This window comes from Kogia breviceps, chromosome 12, assembly GCF_026419965.1.
Source record: "Kogia breviceps isolate mKogBre1 chromosome 12, mKogBre1 haplotype 1, whole genome shotgun sequence".
NCBI classification, from domain to species: domain Eukaryota; kingdom Metazoa; phylum Chordata; class Mammalia; order Artiodactyla; family Physeteridae; genus Kogia; species Kogia breviceps.
The window spans coordinates 40502328-40526727 of record NC_081321.1 but is presented as its reverse complement, the minus strand read 5'-3'; the positions used below and the strand labels follow the sequence as shown (position 1 = coordinate 40526727).

Genomic DNA, 24400 nt, shown 5'->3' with positions numbered 1-24400 from the left:
GAAAATCTAAGTCAGCACTTAATTTGTTTCAAGAGTGTCACTAGAACTTCATTTTCCCTTTCTCTGTTGCAAGCTTTCCCTGTCTTACAGGAGCTGGATACTGTAAGTAACACCATAGAAATTATCTGGGAATTTTGTTCTCCATGTTGTCCTTCCTCATTTAGCTCTCCCTTCTAACTTTGTTTTTTTTTTTTTTAATCTTTTTTTTTTTTTTGTCTTGCTGCGTGGCTTACGGGATCTCAGTTCCACTGGGGCCTGTTGCAGTGAAAGCCCAGAATCCTAACCACTAGGCCACCAGGGAACTCCTTACTTTGGATTTAATTTCAGAACTAAAACAGGATGCATAACAATTTGAAGATCCTGATTTGAGATATTTCCTTTAGCTCTGCCCTCTGGAGTGCTTGGATAGGACCAATGAATCCAAATGTGTCACCTTCTCTTGGCACCTTGGGTTTTGAATGTTAAAAGTGACTAACATAGCTATGTGCTAGTCGGGGTCTTTGCACTCATATGATCTCATGTAATTCTTTTTTTTTTAATTTTTCTTTTTTTTTTTTTTTTTGCGGTACGTGGGCCTCTCACCGCCGCGGCCTCTCCTGTCGCTCCGGATGCGCAGGCCCAGTGACCACGGCCCACGGGCCCAGCCGCTCCGCGGCACGTGGGATCCTCCCAGACCGGGGCACGAACCCGCGTTCCCTGCATCGGCAGGCGGACTCAACCTCTGCACCACCAGGGAAGCCCCTCGTGTAATTCTTATAACAAGAGGATCAGCCTCTATATATATAAGGCAACTAAAGGACCAAAAAGTAAAATAATACATCACTAAAAAGTGGGCAGTTGGCATTTGAACTTGACTAGCTTAATTCTAGAGCCCACATCATCATTACCAATCATCCTATATAATATATAGTATACACTTCATGCACAGTTAAGACACCAAGCTTTGGTGTTTAGCAGCACCAAGAACAACAACATACCAAAGATACTTTGCATGATACTCTGATTAGTGCTAGAATATGTTTTAGATCAAAAGCTGCCAACTGGTAGGCTAATTTTGTTTAGCCTGTGCTAAATTTTAAAAAGTACCTGAATGCTTTTTCAGGTAGGTGTGGAAAATGGGCAGGGCCCTCTATGATCCTACCCCAGCAATAACTAAGGACTAATAGTTTATTCATTTGCATACCTCTCTGCCCTTGAAAGGTTTAGCCAATTCCTGTGCAATTTACCCCATTTCTTAGTGCCTGCGAGCAATATGACAAACTTCTCCAATGAAGGAGTGCTCTCTACTAAGTCATCTTAAGTGATACAACCTGGAGGTCTTGGGACTAAAAATGCAACCTTTGCTTTCTACATAATGAAGAAGCCCATCACCTTAGCTCACTTGAGAAAAGACTGCAGTGAATTGTCAGTGTATCTGACAATCGCTCTTGGTTACTAAAACTTGAGTCATAAGACCCTAAAGTGAGTAAGCAAGCTGAAATCTGAAGTGCTGTTGTTCTGCCCTAAGGCCAGTGTGACTCAGTAATTTCCTAGCCCACTAGTTGAGAATAGTTTTATCTTGGGCTCCATTTGGTTTCATCTTCACACAGTCATCACCAGCTTGTGAGGTATACAGGGCAATTTGTAATGTGTTAAGAAATTATTGAAGACTGGGACTTCCCTGGTGGTCCAGTGGTTAAGACTCTGTACTTCCACTGCAGGGGGCACAGGTTCCATCCCTGGTTGGGGAACTAAGATCCCGCATGCTGTGTGGCACAGCAATTATTGAAGACTAACATGAGATAGCTTATTAATGTACTTGACATTTTCAAATGCAGCATTTATTCCCATTTTACAAATAAGTAGGATAAGGCTCCAGAAAGATACATGACTTGCTCAGGGTCATAGGAAGTGGCAGAGTTGGAGCTTGACCCCAACTCCAGTTTCTTTTCCACTATATAATAGAAACATTTTCTTTCTGTGAATTTATAGTGTGCATTTGGCATCCCGAGCACTCATATGATTTCATTTAATTCTTATAACAAAATGATCAGCCTCTATACAGGTGAGGCAACTGATAGGCCAAAAAGAGTTTGTTGTTGACAAGGGGCAACAACATTCCTAAAACCCCAAGTAATAAGAGTAGGGCTAAAAGGAGACTCAGTGATTGTCCCTTGGTGAATTCGGAGGAGAGAAAAAGTAAGATACAACTTCACAGATGCCAACACAAACCATCTGGGTTCAGTTCTCCAGGGGTGGGTCTGACAACGCGTTTTAAAAGCAGCCAAAGTGATTCTAATTCATCCTGATAAACGTTTGGGACCTGTAGCTCATCTCCTCTCTTAGTACATGCCATTTTGTTTTTTTTTTTTAATGAAAGGCTTTGCTTTGCTCATGTGCCAAAGGATAATAGGGCCCAGATAATAGGGTCAGGATTTAGATTATTTGCAATTTGATTTTTTTTTTTTTTTTTTGGCCGTGCGGGGCAGCTTGTGGGATCTTAGTTCCCCGACCAGGGATTGAACCTGCGCTCTCAGCAGTAAAAGCCTGGACTCCTAACCACTGGGCATCCAGAAAATTCCCTGAAATTTTATTTCTGACACACTTGGTATTAAAGTACAAAAGCTCGCAGTGCGTTTGCTCTTAATATCCTGATTAGAAACAATCATCCTGAGGCAGAGTGTGTTGCAAGAATAGTCAAAGTGCAAATTTTCCTGAGGGCATTTGGTACTATCTCAATCTTTAACTATTTCGGCTCCTAGCAATTATTTTATATACAATAAACCATTCATGTATCTATAAGCCATTTCTTTTCTAAAATGAAAGTCTATATAGCAGAACTGAAAAAAGACCTACATTGCTATGCTGATTATAGGTTCTTAAATGCCAAATTCAATATTTAAATACTTGCAAATCAGTCTAACCCTTTTCCATCTTTTTGTCCTCAGTACCTACATCTGGGATTGACAGTTCAGCCTGAACTCTACCTTCTGAACACCGTGGATGCTGACTCACTTGTGTCTAGATGACTGACAGCCTGAGAGACTCTATAAGACCCACTTTCTCTTAGTCCTTTTGTGCCAAGTGTCCTGTTAACGTATCTGTGTTAGTTCAGTGGTGAGTTTTGTTCAACCATTTTGAGCAAAAGGCAAAGATTTTCTCATGGGATGGGTGTTAAAAGCTGACAGCTTTAAGTGTAGGTCAGAGACCCACAGAGTCCTGCAATTGCCAGAGTTAAATTTTTAGGCTATGATGGTCACACACCCCTATGGGCTTGTGTCTCGACTTCTGGAATTTTAAAAATATATATGTGTATATGTTTATGTAAACCTGAACATATCAGTTTGGGTAGAGTTTTAAGGTTATATAAAAATGATAGATATTTTGTATTTTTTTAACAAATGTTGCTCAGATAAATCATATTTATTTTGTCTGGATCGCAAGTGACAAAGGAGAAGGAGCACTGTTCTTTTTCAGAGTGAACTGGTCAAGCTGACTTACTTTTAAAGTGATACTTGACTGTAGCCAGTTAAATTTCACTTTGATTTTAATTGACCAAACCTTGGTAACTACTGATACTAGCACATCATTTCCAAAGAAAACACTTCTTCTATTCGGCATATTTAATCCTGGTTGTCGGTGTGCTTTGTGATTGTTATTTTCTTTGTTGCTTTTCTTGAGTTTTTTTCAGAGATATGATGGTATTTTCCAAACAGCTTAATACCTCCAAACAGGATCCAGAAATCACACTTAAACCAATGATCAGTTTTCCCTGCTGCATTGTAACAGCCCATTCTAGCATTTAAGTTGTAGGTATAAAAATTCTAACATTTAACTTTGTAAGTCCTAACAGAAGATAATGGAGTTATTAGTTTTCTTTCTGATGTGTGTATAGTCCCACCATGTCTTTTCTTCCCACTTTTCCCATTAACACTCCAAACACCATTTCTAGGTCCAAAGTCTATTTCCTGGAGTGGCTAATATTTCTAATGCTGACTCTCCTAGGGAATGCTAAGCGTTTCAAGTATAAGAGTATGAGATGAGAACTAGACTGGGACTTGGAAGATTTGTCCACATGTCACAAGCTGCCTGCCTACATGTGGCTTATAGGTATTTTTTGACCCCCTCTTCCTAACCAGGATTTTTTTTCCCATAAAATTTTTATAATAAAACATTTAATATTTAAAACTTGAAAGTTTCTGCATAACGATCTGATTGAAAAGTCAGAAGATTTTCAACACTGGGCCCACGTTCCTTCACGGAAGTGCAGTTGGCTTGAACTGAATGGCAGCTATCCATTTTTTTTTTTTTTTTTACATCTTTATTGGAGTATAATTGCTTTACAATGGTGTGTTAGTTTCTGCTTTGTAACAAAGTGAATCAGCTATACATATACATATATCCCCATATCTCCTCCCTCTTGCATCTCCCTCCCACCCCTCTAGGTGGTTCCAAAGCACTGAGCTGATCTCCGTGTGCTATGCAGCTGCTTCCCACTAGCTATCTATTTTACATTTGGTAGTGTTACATAAGTCCAGGCCCAGCTATCCATTTTTAATGGAATATACTCCAGAGTGGCATCCATGCCTTCTTTCATTTCCTTCCAGCCCCAAAGGCATTGAGTTTGCAAACCCTGCAGCCTTTGTGTGTTTGAGCATCACTTTTCTCTTTCAGCATAAAAGTTAAATTTCCAACCTCTCTGCCTTATTTTAAAACTTAGCACCTTTCAATAAGACTTAAAAAAATCCAGACATTGTCTGTGTTCATTAATAATGATTTGATCCTCTAAGTGGCAGGAAGTTTTTCCAAGATGATACTACTTTTTTTTTTTTCCTTCGGTACACGGGCCTCTCACCGCTGCGGCCCCTCCCGTTGGGGAGCACAGGCTCCGGACGTGCAGGCCCAGCTGCTCTGCGGCATGTGGGATTCTCCCGGACTGGGGCACGAATCCTCGTTCCCTGCATTGGCAGGTGGACTCTCAACCACTGCGCCACCAGGGAAACCCTAAGATGATACTTTCAAATTCCCTCATTTCTACTTCATGGCCCTTGAAACTTCTGATAAGAGTAGCAGCCTTCCAACCTTAGAGACCTTCTGATCTCAAAAATGAAACTGAGTTAACGCCACTTATCAGCTTTTACTTGATAAAGTGACTTAAAAAATGAGTTTCAGTGCTTTGGTTGCTTTATACAGAGACAGCAATCTAGATGAATCAGTTTGTTGGATTTTCCTCCCTCCATGGGCAATTTCATTTCTCAGTAGTTTCACTACCAGAGACTATTTGGGGAAAGAAAAAAAAGCAAAAAAAAAAAAATCCTGTTTTGAAACTCATAAAAAGATAAGGTGGTTGGTTAAACAGAGATTAAGTACCTGAGGGATTTCTGTAGCTTTTCTTCATTCTTTAACTGTATGTTACTAGGAACAGACTAGAGTTTACAAAAATTTGTAAGTATACCCCTCAGGTCATATAACTCCTGTAATCAGAAAATATGATAATAAAGCAAACTGAATCATGCTAAAACCAGTAGGGAAGATTGATGTCTAAGAGTGAGTCTTGGGTAAAGTTTTATGCTAAGTTAAGAATATTTAATTATTCTTTATGATTTACAAATCTGGATTTCTATGTTATGTGCTTATATAGATATTAATATATTCAATCTTGGTTTTTTTGGCCATGCTGTGCAGCATGTGGGATCTTAGCTCCCCAACCAGGGATTGAACCCTCGCCCCCTGCAGTGGAAGTGTGGAGTCTTAACCTCTGGATCGCCAGGGAAATCCCAATATATTCAATCTTAAGATTAACCTAGATGCATATACTCACTCAGTTGCTGGGGTTTAACACTGTGGAGTCAATTTTTAAAAGGATGCTCTGACAGTGTATACCCAGAATGTTAGAAAAATGCAATTAAATAATTGTTACTGAGCAGCTGCTGCTACCTACCTGTGTATTGGCTTAATATAAAAGGCAGTCAGAGCATATCCAGGCATATGAAATAGTTTAATTAGTCAGTGAGGCAAAGGTTACAGCAGATGATGAAAATAGCCTTCTCAGTTTTAAACATGACGATATTAAGCCACCAAACCTTTGCCCCAGAAGTATTGTGCAAATTCAGGTACTGTATTTTATCTATTTATAAGGTCCTCCTGCAACGGCCTCCCATCTTTACCCAGGCTAATGTGGGTAAATGGGCATCCTGCATACTTAACTTTTCTCCATACAAGATTTTACATTTTAATTTAAACATAATTTGTGAGCTCTCATGCATAATACTCTTTTTCTTTTTTGATGTTGGGGGTAGGAGTTTATTAATTAATTTATTTTTGCTGTGTTGGGTCTTCGTTTCTGTGCCAGGGCTTTCTCCAGTTGTGGCAAGTGGGGGCCACTCTTCATCGTGGTGTGCGGGCCTCTCACTGTCGCAGCCTCTCTCGTTGCGGAGCACAGGCTCCAGACGCGCAGGCTCAGTAGTTGTGGCTTACGGGCCCAGTTGCTCCGTGGCATGTGGGATCCTCCCAGACCAGGGCTCGAACCCGTGTTCCCTGCATTAGCAGGCAGATTCTCAACCACTGTGCCACCAGGGAAGCCCCATAATACTCTTAATAAATATTTTAATTGCTTTTTTCAAGCAATAAATATATTTAGTACTTTCACAGTAAGATTATGACAAAATTCTGGAATCTCTTGGGTTTTGTGAGAAAAGCCCATTTCTTTTTTTTTTTTTTTGCGGTACGCGGGCCTCTCACTGTTGTGGCCTCTCCCGTTAAGGAGCACAGGCTCCGGATGCGCAGGCTCAGCGGCCATGGCTCACGGGCCCAGCCGCTCCACGGCATGTGGGATCTTCCTGGACCAGGGCACGAACCCACGTCCCCTGCATCAGCAGGGGGACTCTCAACCACTGCGCCACCAGGGAAGCCCCAAAAGCCCATTTCTGATTAAACACTTCAGTTAATATGTTTTTACTGCTGAGCATATATTGAGAGAGTGGGATCTTTCTGGTAGCCTGATTAGAAGTATCTTTTCATTGTGTTATCAACATGAAGGATGACATTTCTATGCCAGCCATCTTAAATTTTTCTGACTTTCATGGAACATATTAGAGCCAACTGCTGGAATATTTACTCTAGTAGAATAAAGTAGTTGGATTCTTTCCTTGCCTATTTTCTTTTTTTAAAATTAATTAATTTATTTTTGGCTGCACTGGGTCGTTTCTGCTGCACGCGGGCTTTCTCTAGCTGCAGCGAGCGGGGGCTACTCTTCGTTGCAGTTGCATGGGCTTCACATTGCGGTGTTTTCTCTTGTTGTGGAGCACGGGCTCTAGGCGCGTGGGCTTCAGTAGTTGTGGCTCACAGGTTCAGTAGTTGTGGCACACGGGCTTAGTTGCTCCGCAGCATGTGGGATCTTCCCGGACCAGGGCTCGAACCCGGATTCTTAACCACTGCGCCACCAGGGAAGTCCCTCCTTGCCTATTTTCTAAGGAGGACAGTGTTGACTGAAACGTGTACTTGCTGGTGGCACTAGAAGCGCCTCATGATAGGTAAAGATGGCAACTTTTAAAATAATTACCCTGTGCCAGTAGAGAAAAGTGTATATAATACACAGAACAGTGGGTAATGTCTAGAATGCAGATATATTTTCAGATATTCCTGTGTCTTTCCCTTCCCAAACACTAGACTTCACCTTCCTGTCAGAGTATTCCTCCACTACAGGCAACATCAAGGAAGAGGAAATCAGCACCACAGATCATATTACAGTGTATTCTTTTTTTTTTTTTTTTTTTTTTTTTGCGGTATGCGGGCCTCTCACTGTTGTGGCCTCTCCCGTTGCGGAGCACAGGCTCCGGACGCACAGGCTCAGCGGCCATGGCTCACGGGCTCAGTTGCTCCGCGGCATGTGGGATCTTCCCGGACCAGGGCACGAACCCGTGTCTCCTGCATCGGCAGGCGGATTCTCAACCACTGCGCCACCAGGGAAGCCCTACAGTGTATTCTTGATTTTATCTCAGTGGGTACTTTTTTGTTTTGTTTTGTTTTCTTTCCCAGGCTTGGAGTCAGGGAATAAATCTGAGCCACGGCAGTTATGACTTCAACAAGGTCTAGCTTAGTGGTTTTTTTTTAGTTTTTTTTTTTTGCGGTACGCGGGCCTCTCACTGCTATGGCCTCTCCCATTGCGGAGTGCAGGCTCCGGACGCGCAGGCTCAGCGGCCATGGCTCACGGGCCCAGCCGCTCCGCGGCATGTGGGATCTTCCCGGACCGGGGCACGAACCCGTGTCCCCTGCCTCGGCAGGCGGATTCTCAACCACTGCGCCACTAGGGAAGCCCTGGTTTTTATATAAGAGTGAGGTGCACAGTGGTGAACCAGATTTAAATAACAACATGGCCATTCTCCTCTGATGTAATTTTTGCCCATTCTAGAAAGGAGTTTATGAAAGCCTTAATTACCTTGCCCTGTTTGTGGAGAATTAAGCTATGAATAGAGCATCATATTTAATATGGATAGAGAAAATTTTTCTGTAGCCACTATATAACTCCTAATTTTCAGATTGACTTGGCATAATATAGATTATTTTCTGCCACTAACTAGAAAATAAAAATTTTAAAAGTCAGAAAATCATGGCCTAGCCTTTGAAAGACAACAAGAAAGATATTTTTGAGCTGACTATGATTGTTGATTTTGAAATCAACTTTCTTAAACAGCTGAAGTTGATGAGAATTCCGGCTGAAACTTCTGCAGTATAATTTGCTACATATTAAAAATTCTTCATAATAAAGTTTTCAGAAGGCTTTTTGTTTTTCTTGTCTGAAGGTTCATTTTTTGGACACATTGAAGGATCAAGGTCTAATGTAATCCTTATACATGGAATAGAGAACACCTAGAAACCAAAAGATGTATATCAATAGAGTATCCATGGGAAAGAAACACTGAATTTCTTCACTTGTATTTTTTCTAAAACTAACCTACAATGAAAAAACAAATAAACACCCTCTATCTTATTAATTTTTGGCTTGGATCATATGAGTGACTCCAGGAAAAAAAAAACCAAAAACCAAAAACCAAATCTAAGAGCCCTTTAGGATCAGTATAAATGTGAATTTATGACATTACAATGCCACCCTAAAGTTTGAATTTTAAAATATTGGTGAGAAAGGGAAGTGGGAAGATTTGGCTAGATCTTTAGATAAAAACAATAGGCAGGGGCTTCCCTCGTGGCGCAGTGGTTGAGAGTCTGCCTGCCAATGCAGGGAACACGGGTTCGAGCCCTGGTCTGGGAAGATCCCACATGCCGTGGAGCAACTGGGCCTGTGGGCCACAACTACTGAGCCTGCACTCTAGAGCCTGTGCGACACAACTACTGAACTTCACGTGCCACAACTACTGAAGCCCGTGCACCTAGAGCCCGTGCTTTGCAATGAGAAGCCACTGCAATGAGAGTCGACAAGTCACAACAAAGAGCAGCCCCTGCTCGCCGCAACTAGAGAAAGCCCGCACACAGCAACGAAGATCCAAGGCAGCCAAAAATAAATAAATAAATTTATAAAAACCAAACAAACAAATAAAGCAAGTTAGGGAGTCACAGATTTAAACAAGTCACCACTCTCCCCATCCATATCAATTGTCAAGGCATCAGCTATCTAGTAGATTGTCTGAACTAAACCTTTACTTCATTTTCCTTCAGCTTTATTTCTGACACCTCCTGTTAATACCTACAAAAAGTGCACAGAGCCTAAAGGGTAAGTTAGTTCTCATCTCAGATAGCAAATTAGATATCTGCACAAATAATTATTAACCTCTTGCCTACCTCTTAAATGTTGGTGTTCCCTGGAGTTCTGATCCCAACCCTTTTCTCACCTCATTCACACCTGTTGCTTCACTGGTAAGCAAGTTAGATCTCTCTTCTGAATGTGAGACCCATGTATAGATTATATTATATGTGACATTTCCACATCCCATAGTTAGGTGGTCTCCAAAACTTTAAAAATGTATATAAATAAATATGTTGAACATGCCCCTCAAAATGCACCTTTTTTTTTTTTTGCAGTATGCGGGCCTCTCACTGTTGCAGCCTCTCCTGTTGTGGAGCACAGGCTCCGGACACGTAGGCTCAGCGGCCATGGCTCACGGGCCTAGCCGCTCCGCAGCATGTGGGATCTTCCCAGACTGGGGCACGAACCCGTGTGCCCTGCATGGGCAGGCGGACTCTCAACCACTGCGCCACCAGGGAAGCCCCAAAATGCACATTTATTTATAAACCATATAAATGTACTACGGTCAGTCTGTATACTGGTAAAGCTTTTTTGTTTTTGGTTTTTTTTGGCTACGCGGTGCGGCATGCATGCAGGATCTTAGTTCCTCGACCAGGGATTGAACCCATTCCCCCTGCATTGGGAGTATGGAGTCTTAACCACTGGACTGCCAGGGAAGTCCCGCTTTTTTGTTTTTGAGATAAAAATATTTTCTTCCCACGTCCTCATGGACCTCCTTATACATCAACTAGGGTATGAGTACTGTAATTTAGAGACATCTTCCATAGGCGTCTTAGTCAGTATAATATAAAATTAAGAGTTCAGGCTCTGGAATAGATTGCCCATGTTACTGTGAACAGGTAACCTTTCCTCTCTAAGCCTGTTTCCTTATCTGTAAAACAGGATAATAACAGTACCTACCTCATTGAGTATTGTTGTTTAATAAAGACTTTGTCTGGTCATGAGCCCCTTGAGTCATACCTGAATTTATGCTAATTAGGTGACTCATGGTGGGCTCCTAGGTAGCTTCAGGATGTGGCTAGTTATGCCAGAAGACCAGCCATGTGATTAGACTTGCAGGGAGGGGAGTAGGACTGGAGATTGAGTTCAGTCATGTGGCCAATGATTCAGTCAATCATGTCTACATAATGAAGCCCCAGTAAAAACTCTGGACATGGAAGCTCAGTGGAGTTTCTTGGTTAGTAAACACATGGATGTGCTGGGAGGGTGACATGCACCAATTCCACAGGGTGAGATTTTGAGTTTGGGACCCTCCAGACCTTACCCTATGTGTCTATTTGGTCCTGATTTGTATACTTTATAATGAAATTGTAATTGTGAGTACAGTGCTTCCCTAAGTACTATAAGTTCTTCTAGTGAAATATCAAACCTGAGGGAGTCTTGGGAAACCTTGAATTTGTAGCCAGTTGGTCAGAAGTGCAGGTGGTCTGGGAAACCCCAATGGCAGTGTCTGAAGGAAGGACGGTGTTTTTGGGAACCATGTCCTTAAACCTGGGGCATCTGATGTGAGCTTCACGTGGTTAACATCAGTATTGAGTTGTACTGCAATACACCAGGTGGTGTCAAAGTAGGTATTTATTAAGATTAAATGAGATAATGATATGTAAAGCAGAGTGACTTACACATCATAAGCACTCATTATATGTTATTATTGTTTTATCCAATATGTACTCATCCTCTCACCAAACCTGTTCTTTCTTCTTCATTCTTTTTATGTGTGAAAGGCAAACCTTTCATCTGGTTGCCCAGACCAGAAACCTAGAAGTCATCCTTGATTCTTCCTTCCTTCCTTTTCCCAATCACTTAGTTGCTGAGTCCTCAGTATTTCTAGAATCCATCTCCTCTCTGTTGCCATTGCCACTGCCTTAATTCATATCCAATTCATCATCTAATTGGCTTCTGCCTTTTTTCTCCCCTCCTTTGCAAATCATCTTTAATCATTTTCTTTTTCCTCTTAACACTTGCTTCATGGTGATATAAATATGCTTGGAAAATAGTTCATAAAACTTAAATGACCAGATTAACAGATAGTTGTAGAATGAACACCTGTAATTATGGGTCAAGAAGTAGAATATTACAGGCATCCTGGAAGCCTCCAGGTTTCCCTTTCTGATCATATTCCCCTCCCTTTTTCATAGGTAATCACTGTTCTGAATTGTATGATAATAGTTTTCCTTGCCTTTATAGTGTGACAGAGTCTGTTTAGTATCCCTAAAGAGTTTCATATTGCCTGTTTCTGATCTTTCTGTACAGCAGGCACGTTTCTTTCTTTTTTTTTTTTTCTGGCTGAGTGGCATGTGGGACCTTAGTTCCCCAACCAGGGATCGAACCCACACCCCCTGGATTGGAGGTGTGGAGTCTTAACCACTGGATCACGGAGTCTTAACCACTGGACTGCCAGGGAAGTCTCCCAGCAGGCATCTTTTAGATGCTGTTCTGTTACTCCCCTGTTTAAACCCTTCACTGGCTCACTTCATCTTTTTACTTCTCAACTAGCAACCATATAAATCTATTGGGGGATTTGTTTTATATTAATTTAACTAAGCTGTTACTGTGTTTTCCAGAATTCCCTTCCCTGCATAGTTCCAGGTTAGCTTGGCCATGAGAGACATTTTACTTGAGATTTGAAGGTGAAAGTTGAAGCAGGAGCTGCCAAATTCTTTTTGCACTTGGAAGGCTTGGTGCAGAGCACCAGGTGCTATTACAGCTTGTGTATGTTGTTGTTTATCCGCTGGCTCACCTTGCTGTTGATGGGCAGCAGTCAGGCCCACAAATCCTTCAGCTCCTTCTGGATCTCCTCCATTAGCTTTTCTGGCTCCTGGGCCAGGTGTGGATTAGCTCCATGATAGAGGGTGCCAGCTTTTCCTAAAGGTCATGCCATGATCAAGGTTGGAGTCAGCAAGACTCTGACTCAAGTTTCCATTTGTCTTTGTGGGTTCCAGCTCACCCTTGCAGATTCTAGTTTATTTTTCTTTCCCAATTGCTGCCTTGTTAACTTCAGGTGCCAGCATTAGAAATATAACCAACAACCTAACATGGACTGTTTAGCCAGCTCCCAAAATTGCTTAAGGTCATATCTCTATAATAAATCCCTTTTAATATATCACTACTAGTAGTTTTCCATCTCAGATTGAACTGATGGATCCAGCATTTGGTATTGGAAGCTTCCAGAGGAACATAACCCTGAGCATTGGTTCTCTGAATTGGTTCTGGGTTATCTGGAGTTGGTTCTCTGATCTGATTAGATTTAAAGGTACTGATGGACTTTTTTTTTTTTCCCCTCCAGTGGCAAAGATTATGCTAGCAGTCCATGGCATGTGGTAGCAAAACATTTAAAAAACTTTCACCTTGCAGATACCCTTAATCAGGTGCCTATAGAAAGCAAGGCTTTGGGTGATCAAGTATTTATTGTCATAGAACATTTAGTGGAAATAAGGAGCATAATAAGGTTAGTAACTTTTAAGTGTGCTGGAGAACTTGGGAAAACTATGTGATGGGCTCATGGCTTTAAATTCCTAGCTCAAGGTCTTGTGAGGGACCTGAAAGCTTTATGACTTTCTAAAAAGAATCTCTTAACTCCTGTAGCCTTGAGACTGGTATTTTTGAAAAATGTACACAGGGGCTAATCCTATGAGTGACTAATCACAACACAAATTAAATTCCCAACCTCCTAACACCTCTTATGTTAAAGTTTAGGGCATTGGGGACTTCCCTGGTGGTCCAGTGGTTAAGACTCCATACTCCTAAAGCAGGGGGCAGGGGTTCGATCCCTTGTCAGGGAACTAGAGCCTGCATGCCGCAACTAAAAAAGACCCTGCATGCTGCAACTAAAAAAGACCCTGTATGTTGCAACGAAGATCATTCGTGCTACAACTAAGACCTGGCACAGCCAAATAAATAAATATTAAAAAAGAAAAAAAGTTTAGAGCACTGCTTTGGAAGGCGTGGGACTCTGAAAATTGGGATGGGGACATATAAGCAGATTTCAGTGAAACTGGGTCCTTGAGGCCCTATATCTTACTGAGACTCCTTTGCCAGTAGAAACAGTCCTTCTCTCTGTCTGAGAACGACTGAAACTTGGACCAAAACGTAGTCTCCACTAAATGAAGTTGAAATACCAGAACTTCCTTAGTATACTTCCATGGTACAGCAGTGATTCTTCTTTACTGGGGCAATTTTGTTCCCCAGGGAAATCTGGCAATGTCTGGAGACGTGTTTGGCTGTCACAGCACGGTTGGGTACCATTGGCATCTAGTGGGTAGAAGCCAGGGCTGCTGCTGAACATTCTGTAATGCACAGGACAGTCATCCACAACAAAGAATAATCCAGTCCAAAATGTCAATAGTGCTGAGATTGAGAAACTTTGCCACAAAGGAAGGTATCCAAAGGCTTAGGGAGATTGGAATGGTAGACTGGATTTATCCTGCTCACTCACCCCCTAAATATATCTCCTTCCTTCTGCAGAGCTGTGAGAAGTATATTTGTGAACGGAGCCCTGGCCTCCTTGAAGGGGTCTATGGTAATGATTTCCTATAAGCCAGAAATGACAGGAATTTCTGGGCTCCCTGAATTCAGTAGGGATGATGGGATTGTGGGGTGGCAGGCGTCAAGCGGCAGCTTTTAATTGACAAAGACAAGGAAAGCATGATTACTGTAATGGGCAGCAAAGCCTAAGCAGCGATCAAAATAGTCTAAGCCACAAAGATCTTTGGCATTGGCTAATTGATTATGTTGAAAGTGGTGAGCAGCATGTAAGCAGAAAAGCTCTAGGTCTGGCGAACAAAAGTTTGACTTGAATCATCATCATCACAAGAGAGAGCCATGGCCCCTCAACCAATTCCCAAATTTGAGTCAATTCATAGACCCAAAGTCCCTGGAATAAACGAGAGGTCAGATCTCCTTAAGGAAAGACCCCGTTTCACAGCCAAAAATGCAAATACTATAAATCCTCCTTCTAGTCTTCCCCAAAGGCACCTATGACTATCCAGCAGGGTGCCTGTGCAAGAGGAAGGGGAAATCATCACATTCGTGGGACATCGTTAAATACTGGTTTTGAATTGATACTAATGCCTGGAGAATTAGTGTGTTATACCAGTTGAACTAGGAGTTTATGGTCAGGTCAGTGGAGTTTTGCTGTGGGTCTATTTTACAGTTGGTCTGGTGGGTCCCTGAACCTACCTTATGTTATTTCCCCAGTTACGGAATGTGTAATTGGAATAGACATACTCAGCAACTATCAGAATCCTCACATTGGTTCCCCGACCTGTGGAGTAAGGGTTATTATGGTAGGGAAAGCCAAGTGTAAGCCATTGTTGGTTTTTCTTTAAATTAATTAATTAATTAATTAACTTATTTTTGGCTGTGTTGGGTTTTCATTGCTGTGTGCGGGCTTTTCTCTAGTTGCAGCGAGTGGGCTTCTCATTGCGGTGGCTTCTCTTGTTGCCGAGTACGGGCTCTAGGCGCGTGGGCTTCAGTAGTTGTGGCATGTGGGCTCAGTAGTTGTGGTATGTGGGCTCAGCAGTTACGGCACACGGGCTCAGTGGTTGTGGCACATGGGCTCAGTTGCTCTGCAGCATGTGAGATCTTCCCGGACCAGGGCTCAAACCCATGTCCCCTGCATTGGCAGGCAATTCTTAACATTGCGCCATCAGGGAAGTGCAGTGTAAGCCATTCTAAATGCTTCTATTACCAAAGCAATACCGCATTCCCAGAGGGACTGTAGAGACTAGTGTCATCATCAAGGATGTTAAAGATGCCAGGGGGTGATTCTTACCATATCTCCATTCAGAAGACAGATGGATCTTGGTGAATGATAATGGATTTCTATAAACTTAATCAGGTGATCAGTCTAATTGCAGCTTCTGTACAGGTGTGGTTTCACTGCTATAGCAAATCAACACAATTTTTGCTCTTTGTTTTACAGCTATTAATCTGATTGATTGCTTTTTTCTGTATACCTTTTAGTAAAGACCATCAGAAGCAGTTTGCTTTCATCTGGCAGGGCCAGCAGTATACTTTCAGTGTTCAGTCTCACGGCTGTGTGAACTTTCCAGCCCTATGCCACAATCTAGTCTGCAGGACCTTGATCATCTCTCTATTCCACAGGGCATCACATTAGTCCATTACATTGATCTGATCTATCAAGGGTAAATTGCTACTATATTGGCATGGTAAGGAGGAGTGTGTCTGGAATGTATACCTCCTGGGGCATTTCTTAGTAGTCCCATGTTATATGATTAAAGAAGGTGGAAAATTACACCCAGTACAGGAAAGATCATTAATGACCCAGATCATTTAAGAATGTTTGGGTCAACACCCCAATCAAATAACGATGAATAGCCAAGATGCTTTCGGAAGGCAAAGGGTGGATGAAATGGCCAGTGGAAAAACATAGTTATAATATGAGCCATGATCATCCGACCAGTTGCAGAAACAAAGACTGTGATAGTTATGAATATTTCTTCCTTATTTTGATATGAATACACTTGTGTATACAGTCACCAATTTGTTTTCTATTTGCCATTTCCATTTAACTACCATCTAATATAAGAAGTGTTAATAGTAGTTAACTTTATATCTCAGGATTTAAGTCACAGGATATCAAAAGGGAATATGACTCAGCTCAAAGATGAACCAACATCGCCCAAAGATGGACAAAGGGATTTTGTATCCTCTTTTGGGAGAGAGTTAGCATGTTTTTGGTTATACAAGGGATGGTTGATTTTGCCATTGTCTTTATTTGAAGGTAAGTGTATTAAAAGAGGTGTATATGGATGCCAGGTTGACAAGGGATAGACAGTGACGGATTTGTAATGTATCAGCTTAGCTAAACTATAACTAGATTTTCCAGAATTCCTTTCCTTTCATTCCCTGAAAAATTGCACAAGAGACATTTTGCATGAGATTTAGAAGGTAGAAGTAAAGCAGCAGCCAAATTCTTTTTACCTGGGAAGGCACTGTTGCAGCATATTTTTGCTTATCTGCTGGCCCACCTGGTTGGCATGGGGCAGCAATCAGGAGTGCAGCTACCATGGCTCCTGCTGAATTTCCTCTTTCACTTTCTCTGACTCCTTGGCCAGGTCCATGTTTAGTTCCAGGATGAGGGGCATCAGCTTTTTCTATGTCACTCCATCATCAAATTTGGAGGTTTAGAGATGGTGAGAAATCCATAAGGATTCCAGACCATCCTGTGTGTTTCAGCTCATCCTTGCAGGTTCCAGATTTTTCTTGCTTCTCTCACTTTTCATCTACCTTTTCTAACTGCTTGCTCTGCCCACTTCAGGTCCCAGATCCTGATATATAAGCAAAAGCCTCACAATTACATAAGTCCAAATACCTAAAATAAATCTCTTACTATATATTACTACTCCTAGTTCTGCAGTCTCATCAAACACTGATTGATTCACCTACCATACCAAACTGTGTCGAGTTCCACTAACATGCCATGCTTCTGTGCCTTTGTTTTTTTCCTCTGCCTAGAATCCTGACCTCCTTCTCTGCTTAGTTAATTCCTCTACTTTTTTTTTTTTTTTTTTGTCTTTGTCGTACACGGGCCTCTCACTGTTGTGGTCTCTCCCGTTGCGGAGCACAGGCTCCGGACGCACAGGCTCAGCGGCCATGGCTCACGGGCCCAGCCACTCCGTGGCATGTGGGATCTTCCCGGACCGGGGCACGAACCCGTATCCCCTGCATCGGCAGGCGGATTCTCAACCACTGCACCACCAGGGAAGTCCTCCTCTACATTTTTGGCTCATCACATGGTTTGCATCCTTAGAGAAGCCTCCCTGGACTCTCAGCCCTAGTTAAATGCCTCTCCTTTGTGCTTGTGCTTCCGTAGCAACCTGTGTTAATCTTATCGTCGTACCTCTGACTTTAAATTGTCTTCTCCTGCTCTTGATCTCTCTCCCTAAGGAGATTAAACTAGTTGAGGGTAGAGAGTTAGTTTCACTGCTGTATCTCTAGACCAGCACAGTGCCTTGCACATAGCTCATGCTCATAAGTGTTTTCTGAATGATGAAAATGAGGCCTGTTACTCCGTAGTAAAGTTTTTTGTTGTATTTTGTTCAAGACTCACATATCACAGCTCATAAGAAAAAGATAATTACCATATAACTCCCTATAGGCAAGCCCCACACCCATCATCCCATAATCCTAGATCTACTCAGGCTGATTCTACTTTGCACAGCATTAAGGGGAGCTAAGAACATTGTGACTTGTTCTCATTAATGTAGACAAAAATTTTTGGTAATTTAGGTCCCAAAGTAGACTCCTTGTTAGAACTAAATGATTTAGCTGTTGATATAACCTGAATCAACCAGATAATTTTACACCCATTCTTTGGATTTGACTGTGTAAATATTGCTTAATTTATAGACTAATAAAAAATTACCTATTGCTCAAGCTTGGAATAGCTGAGTTATACAGGGTATAAACTAGTCACTGCTCCTTTCACTATAGAGGATAACAGAAACTATAACCTAGTTCTCTACTGGTTTTTTCTTTTTTTAGATTGAAGTATAATTCACATACAATTTGAATTTATGTTGTACAACATAATGATTCTATATTTGTATGTGTTGTGAAATGATCACAATAAGCCTAGTTAACATCTATTACCATATATAGTTACAGAATTTTTTTCTTGTGATGAGAACTTTTAAGATCTACCCTCGTGGCAACTTTCAAATATGCAATACAGTATTATTGACTATAGTCACCATGCTGTACATTACATCCCCATGACTCGTTTATTTTATAACTAGAAGTCTGTACCTTTTGCCTACTGAGGTTTTTTTTTTTCAGTGCTTAAAATACCAAGAGATTAAGCCTATAACTGGGCAGCAAACTCAACCAAGTGAAGATCACTGTCTTTCTTACCCTTCCTCCTCCATTACATCATCTTGACCCAATATTCATGGATGAATATGAATGAATAAATAAAAATATTCTCTAATATGAATGGATGAATAAATCAAAATACTCTCAAAGACAGCTGAACACAAGATACAAATTAAGCAGGTTACCTAGAGTCACAGCTCTTACAACAAATCCTTGGGCAGCAACTCTCATGTGAATAAGATGAATGGACATTTTCTGATCTCTTCTGTATTTTAACTTGTAAAGACCATAGGACTCCACAGTCGTAAAGCCTGCTACCCCTATAAATTAAAAAAGTAGGCCTTATATAAATAGCAGTCTAAAATTCCCAAGAGCTTAGAGAATTGAATAAAAGACTGTGCAAGGGATCAGTACCTTGAAGATAAGCAGGCAAGATACCAAAGGATACTTTACTCATGGATTCAATATTTGCAGTTTTGACTCTTCCCAGAAAAACCTGAATTGTATACTATAGTAACTTGTCTAGTAATTTCTAATTTTCCTGAGGCATGGCTTCAAATTTATAGGCTGCAAGCCTTTTATTTGGGGCAAGTCACTTAACCAGTGAGTGAACCAACCAAAATCTCAGCATTCATAGCTTTTGGGTGTTTGGCTTTATTCCTCTCTACGTGTTATTAAATAAGGAGTAAATCTAGTAAAGTGAAAGAAACTTTACTCTTCTGTGAAAATGAGATATTAAATTTTAATGAGAGGTAAAAGGGTCTGAATATTTGCATGAGAAGTATGTGACTCTGGGAAGAACTGTGATTCTAGAAAATTCCAGAAGCCCATACAAATATTGCTGTATTCACTACATATGTCAAGGGGTGAATATACTGCTGGGACAACCAAGATTCTGTGTAATTGACTCTAAAACAGAAAACTGAATAGGAATCAACTGAATATGAAAAATTCTAGAAAGCGATTTGAAACACTGTGAGAACTTAACTCATGACAAATCAAGATAACCAAATAACAGATAAGGGAAAAACTATTTGAACTAACTTGGATTTGCATCTTACACCAGACCCTACAAAAAAATTCTGGATGGGTTAGAATTAAATATGAAAGTAAAAATATCAACAAAATCTAGAAGAAAATAGAACAGCATATTTATAACATCTAAAAGGGGGTAAGGGAGACTTAAAAAAAGTGACAAGGACAAAAATGCTATATTTTGACATAAGAATAAGGGAAACTTTTGCATAATAAAAGTGTGGCTCTATTTTGGGGGATCTCTCTTCTATCCTATCGATTTATGCATCTATCCCTTCATCAATACCACACTGTCTTGATTATCTATATATTAAGCCTTAGTATCTGGTAGGAGTGATTCCTTCCACTTAATACTTTAAAAAAAATTTTATTAAAGGTATCCATCCTTGAGATCAACTGCCTCCTTTATTTTAAAATTTATTAAATTTATTTATTTTTGGCTGCGTTGGGTCTTCGTTGCTGTGTGCGGACTTTCTCTAGTTGTGGCGAGTGGGGGCTACTCTTCGTTGCAGTGTGCAGGCTTCTCATTGCAGTGGCGTCTCTTGTTGTGGAGCACGGGCTCTAGGCGCCTGGGCTTCAGTAGTCGTGGCATGCCATCTCAGTAGTTGTGGCTCGCGGGCTCCAGACCGCAGTCTCAGTAGCTGCGGTGCACGGACTTAGTTGCCCCACGGCATGTGGGATCTTCCCGGACCAGGGCTTGAACCTGTGTCCCCTGCGTTGGCAGGCGTATTCTTAACCACTGCACCACCAGGGAAGCCCTACTTAATACTTTTTCTTAAAAGAGGTAGTTTTATCCATTCTAGAACTTTTGCCTTTATATAAATTTTAGAATAAGCTTGTTTCTGTCTACAAAAAAACATTGCTGGGATTTTGATAGGAATTACAGTAAACCCACAGATGAGTTTGGGGAGAATTGACATCTTTATTGAGTCTTACAATCCACGAACACAATAGTCTCTACATTTATTTAGGTCTTCTTTGATTTCTTTTGTTATTTTTTCAGCATACAGATTCTGTACATGTTTTGTTAAGCTTATACCTAATCATTTCATTTCTTCAGAGCGATTGTAAATGGTCTTTAATTTCAGTTTCCATATGTTTGTTGTTAGTGTATAGAAATGCAATTGATGTTTATGGGCGACAGCAAGTTTGGATTAACTATTGGCACATGTTTGTCTCTGTGGGTGGGTGAGGATATATTTATTCTCTCAGAGTATATTTAATACGTGGAAATAAGAATCAGAGTAAATAATCACATTTATATGTATATTTTGTAGGCTGATGAGTAATAAGTGAAATGGAAATAAAAATGACAAATATAAAAACAGCAAAAAACAAATAACAGTTAAAACGACGATGGCAGGTACATTGAGAAACAGGTACAATGCGGAAAGCTCTGTAAGTTTAGCCAATTCTTTCTGGAAAGAACTCTGGAAACATATAGTACGTGACATTACACTGAACATGCTTCCTGCCCTGGAAATTCTACTTTGGGGACATACTCCAAGGAAGTAAGCAAAAGAAAAGTCAAGAAGTTGACACAAAGATGTTTATGGCTACACTATGTATGAGGAAAAACTAAACCCAAATGGCCCAAACAGAGGAAAAACTACCATAGCTATAAAACAATTACAAGTATAGGAAGTACTGATATGCAGAAATGTACTATGAAATGTTATGTGAAAGAAGCAAAAACAATCTATCAACACAGTTTAAATACATATAATGTACACAAAGACCTTAGCAGTATTCATAAGATTTTAAATAATATGAAAAAATTATAATGACAGAAGTTAAGAAAACAAATTAAAATGTTCTGTAAATTATTGACAGGATACTCTGTCCTGCAGCAGAAAATACTTAGGAGATATTCTTAATAAAACAATAGCTAACAAACTATTCAATAATATATATACAAATTTTATCAGATATTTTTCTAGCAAAAACTTGGCTCTCTTGCCTTATCAAATCAATACTCTGTTCTTACTGAAATTTGTTTTGTTTCTTTTAGAGATTAAAGTCAGCACCTTTACTGTTTTCCATACGATGTCTCTGTAGTCTGCATATAACTGAATTTAGCTGGAAACACTTATCTTTCTACTTTAATCACGCTAATTGTCTCTGGAAAAACAATTGAATTTACAACAGGCACAGTGATTAATCTCTGTTCATTACAGTGATCTGTTCAAGTGGCACTGAGTTCTTGAATTGTTTTGCTAGTTAAAAATGCTGAAGAAGATGAATAAATCACTACAAAATTATTTGCCTCCATTTCTTGTTCTATTACAAGCCTTAACCAAATTAAGTGGAACTTTCAAACACAGAATATTACTATAAGTAAAATTTTGATTCTTTTTGATATGTGAATAATGACACTTATAAAGTTGCTAGATTTGTAGTGGCATTTAATGGAAACATATGACATACCTATTTAGAGGCTTTTGTGGAATTAATCACAAAGTTATGTACGTCTGATTTATATATATATATATTTTTAAAAATTTTATTGAAGTATATTTGATTTACAATGTTGTGTTAATTTCTGCTGTACAGCAAAGTGATTCAGTTATAATATATATATATTCTTTTTCATACTCTTTTCCATTATGGTTTACAACAGGATATTGAGTATAGTTCCCTGTATGTACATCTGATTTAAATAAGTTATTTTAATAGTTTCCAGACAAAAAAAGCACAAGGAAAGAGGCATGGCTGAAGTATTAAATAATAATGCCTAGGGCAGTTAAAGCATCCAAAAGAGAAAGAAGAGAAAGCTTAGATTTTAAAACATAATATTGGTGCTTAGATTTTGTAGGTTTTTTTAAAAGTCCACATACATACAGTATTTGTTTAAAATGTAAACATATCAACTATGTGTTGGGAAAAGATAAAGAGGCTAAGACTCCAGGTATAATTAGAATAATACTTCTTTAACTTGGAGTTTACTTAACCATCAACCTCAGCATCTGGAACACATCAGGAAGCCAGCAACAAGCCACAGGGCATGAACACCACAAAGTTCATGCTCTCAAGTGTACAGGTAGGCCCAGGCTTTCACTCAGAGCTTCTTTACTCTGAATTGACTCATGGTTCTTTTAAGCGTGGGTATCTAGCTTCTGACACCACAGAACATTAGAAGCAGAAGTTTCTGATGGTACCCAACAGTAATGGAAGAAACAGAAAAGTCTATAAACATTGACACAAGAACTTAAAAGGTTGGAGTTGATTAGAGAACAAAGAGACATGTAAATCTTGCTCAACTCATGACAGGGTTACACCTTGAAAAACCCATCGTAAGTTGAAAATACTGTAAGTCAAAAATTCATTTCATACACTTCACCTATTGAACATCATAGCTTAGCCTAGCCTACTTTAAACGTGCTTGGAATACTTACATTATCCTGTAGTTAGGCGAAATCATCTAACACAAAGCCTATTTTATAATACAGTGTTGAATATCTCATGTAATTTATTGAATATTGTACTGAAAGTGAAAAAAAACCCAGGATGGTTGGGTACAGAGTGGTTGTAAGTGTATTGGTTGTTTACCTTCATGATGGCGAGGCTGACTGGGAGCTGCCACTGCCCAGCATCATAAGAGAGTATCATACTACATATTGCTAGGCCAGGTAAAGATCAAGATTCAAAGTATGGTTTCTATTGAATGCGAATTGCTTTCTCATCATCTTAAAGTCGAAAAGTCGTAAGTTGAGGACCATCTATATACATCTCAATAGTCTCTAATAGGCTCCGTATAATAATAAACTGATGCTGCTGCTGATGATTCTGAGTCATTACAGAAAAGTTATAGTCCATTCAATCAATCCTATTTAGATTGGCTGGGAACTAGTAATTTTCAATAGACTGCTAATGAAAATGGATTAAACAGAATGAAAAATGGATGCTTCATAATAATAAGAGTTAATATTTACTGAGGATTTGCCACACACTAGAAACCGTGTTGAAAGTGTAACTTATTCATGCATAGAAGGGGTTAGCTCCAATTATCTGAAGACATTCAATTATATAAACTATTTCAACACTCAAAGATACTGGGTAAGGCATTATTGTTTTATTAGAAACAGCTTTACAGTATCCAGTCAAGGCTTGTACTTACCTGCAGGGACAAAGGGGGAATCTCTAGATTTCCTGATCATTCGGGATAACTGGCCTTTGTCTTCATCTGCTGACCACTGGTTATCTGAAGACATTTTTCTCTCTAGTAACAGTAGGGGATAATCAAGAAGAATCTGTTTCCGTCTCCCAATATACTCTTTTTTTTTTTTCCAATATACTCTTGATTATGTGTTCTTCTGTCTTCATTTGCTTGCCATGCTTGTCTGCTCAACTGAAATAAACAGTTATCTTTCCTTCACCCTTTGCATTGTGGAGTCCTTTCATTTTGTTTAGGGGTGGAGGAAAGAAAAATATACAAAGAGAGGTAAATGATAATGAGATTCCATGAATACAGAGTAAAAACACAGATCATAAGTGTGTTATTCAGTCTCCTTTCACTGCTTGGCATTTGAAATCCATGGGAACCTCAGAACTTCCGCAAACAGTAAGAACACAGAGTTTCTTTCACAAAATATAGTTTTAAAGAATGATGGCAGTGCCAACATAGGCAAAAATACCTCCAGATTTACAGGTGATGGGGGAATGACCACTCCAGTTCTGCAGAATGTGTAGGGCATTATAAAGCACCTATCATGTACCAGATGCTATGCTAGACAATGGAAATAATCTTCCTTGTCTGCACAGGATGAATGAGGAAACTAGCATGAGCAA

The 24400-nt window shown here is 40.1% G+C and overlaps 2 protein-coding genes across 8 annotated transcripts in view; one reads left to right on the top strand and one right to left on the bottom strand.

Moving 5' to 3' along the window:
- The window catches only part of SLC11A2 (solute carrier family 11 member 2), a 33769-nt gene extending 28247 nt beyond the window's left edge, over positions 1–5522 (top strand). For 2 of the 7 annotated variants that reach the window (XM_067009287.1, XM_067009284.1), the window contains exons 17-18: positions 74–102; positions 617–827. In XM_067009287.1, the coding sequence (XP_066865388.1) occupies positions 74–102; positions 617–815 (228 nt within the window). In that variant the 3' untranslated portion in view covers positions 816–827. Of the gene's footprint in view, positions 1–73; positions 103–616; positions 828–2927 lie in introns of those variants that run through there. The other 5 variants (XM_067009289.1, XM_067009285.1, XM_067009288.1 and 2 more) reach the window with 5 other exon arrangements.
- A 3284-nt stretch (positions 5523–8806) lies between these two features.
- HIGD1C (HIG1 hypoxia inducible domain family member 1C) lies at positions 8807–23823 on the bottom strand. Its single transcript, XM_059082853.2, has 3 exons — positions 23730–23823; positions 18763–18897; positions 8807–8847 (listed from the first exon to the last, which is right to left on the bottom strand). The coding sequence occupies exons 1-3, from the start codon at positions 23821–23823 to the stop codon at positions 8807–8809; spliced, it is 270 nt and encodes an 89-aa protein (XP_058938836.2).
- Between the last annotated feature and the right edge of the window lie 577 nt (positions 23824–24400).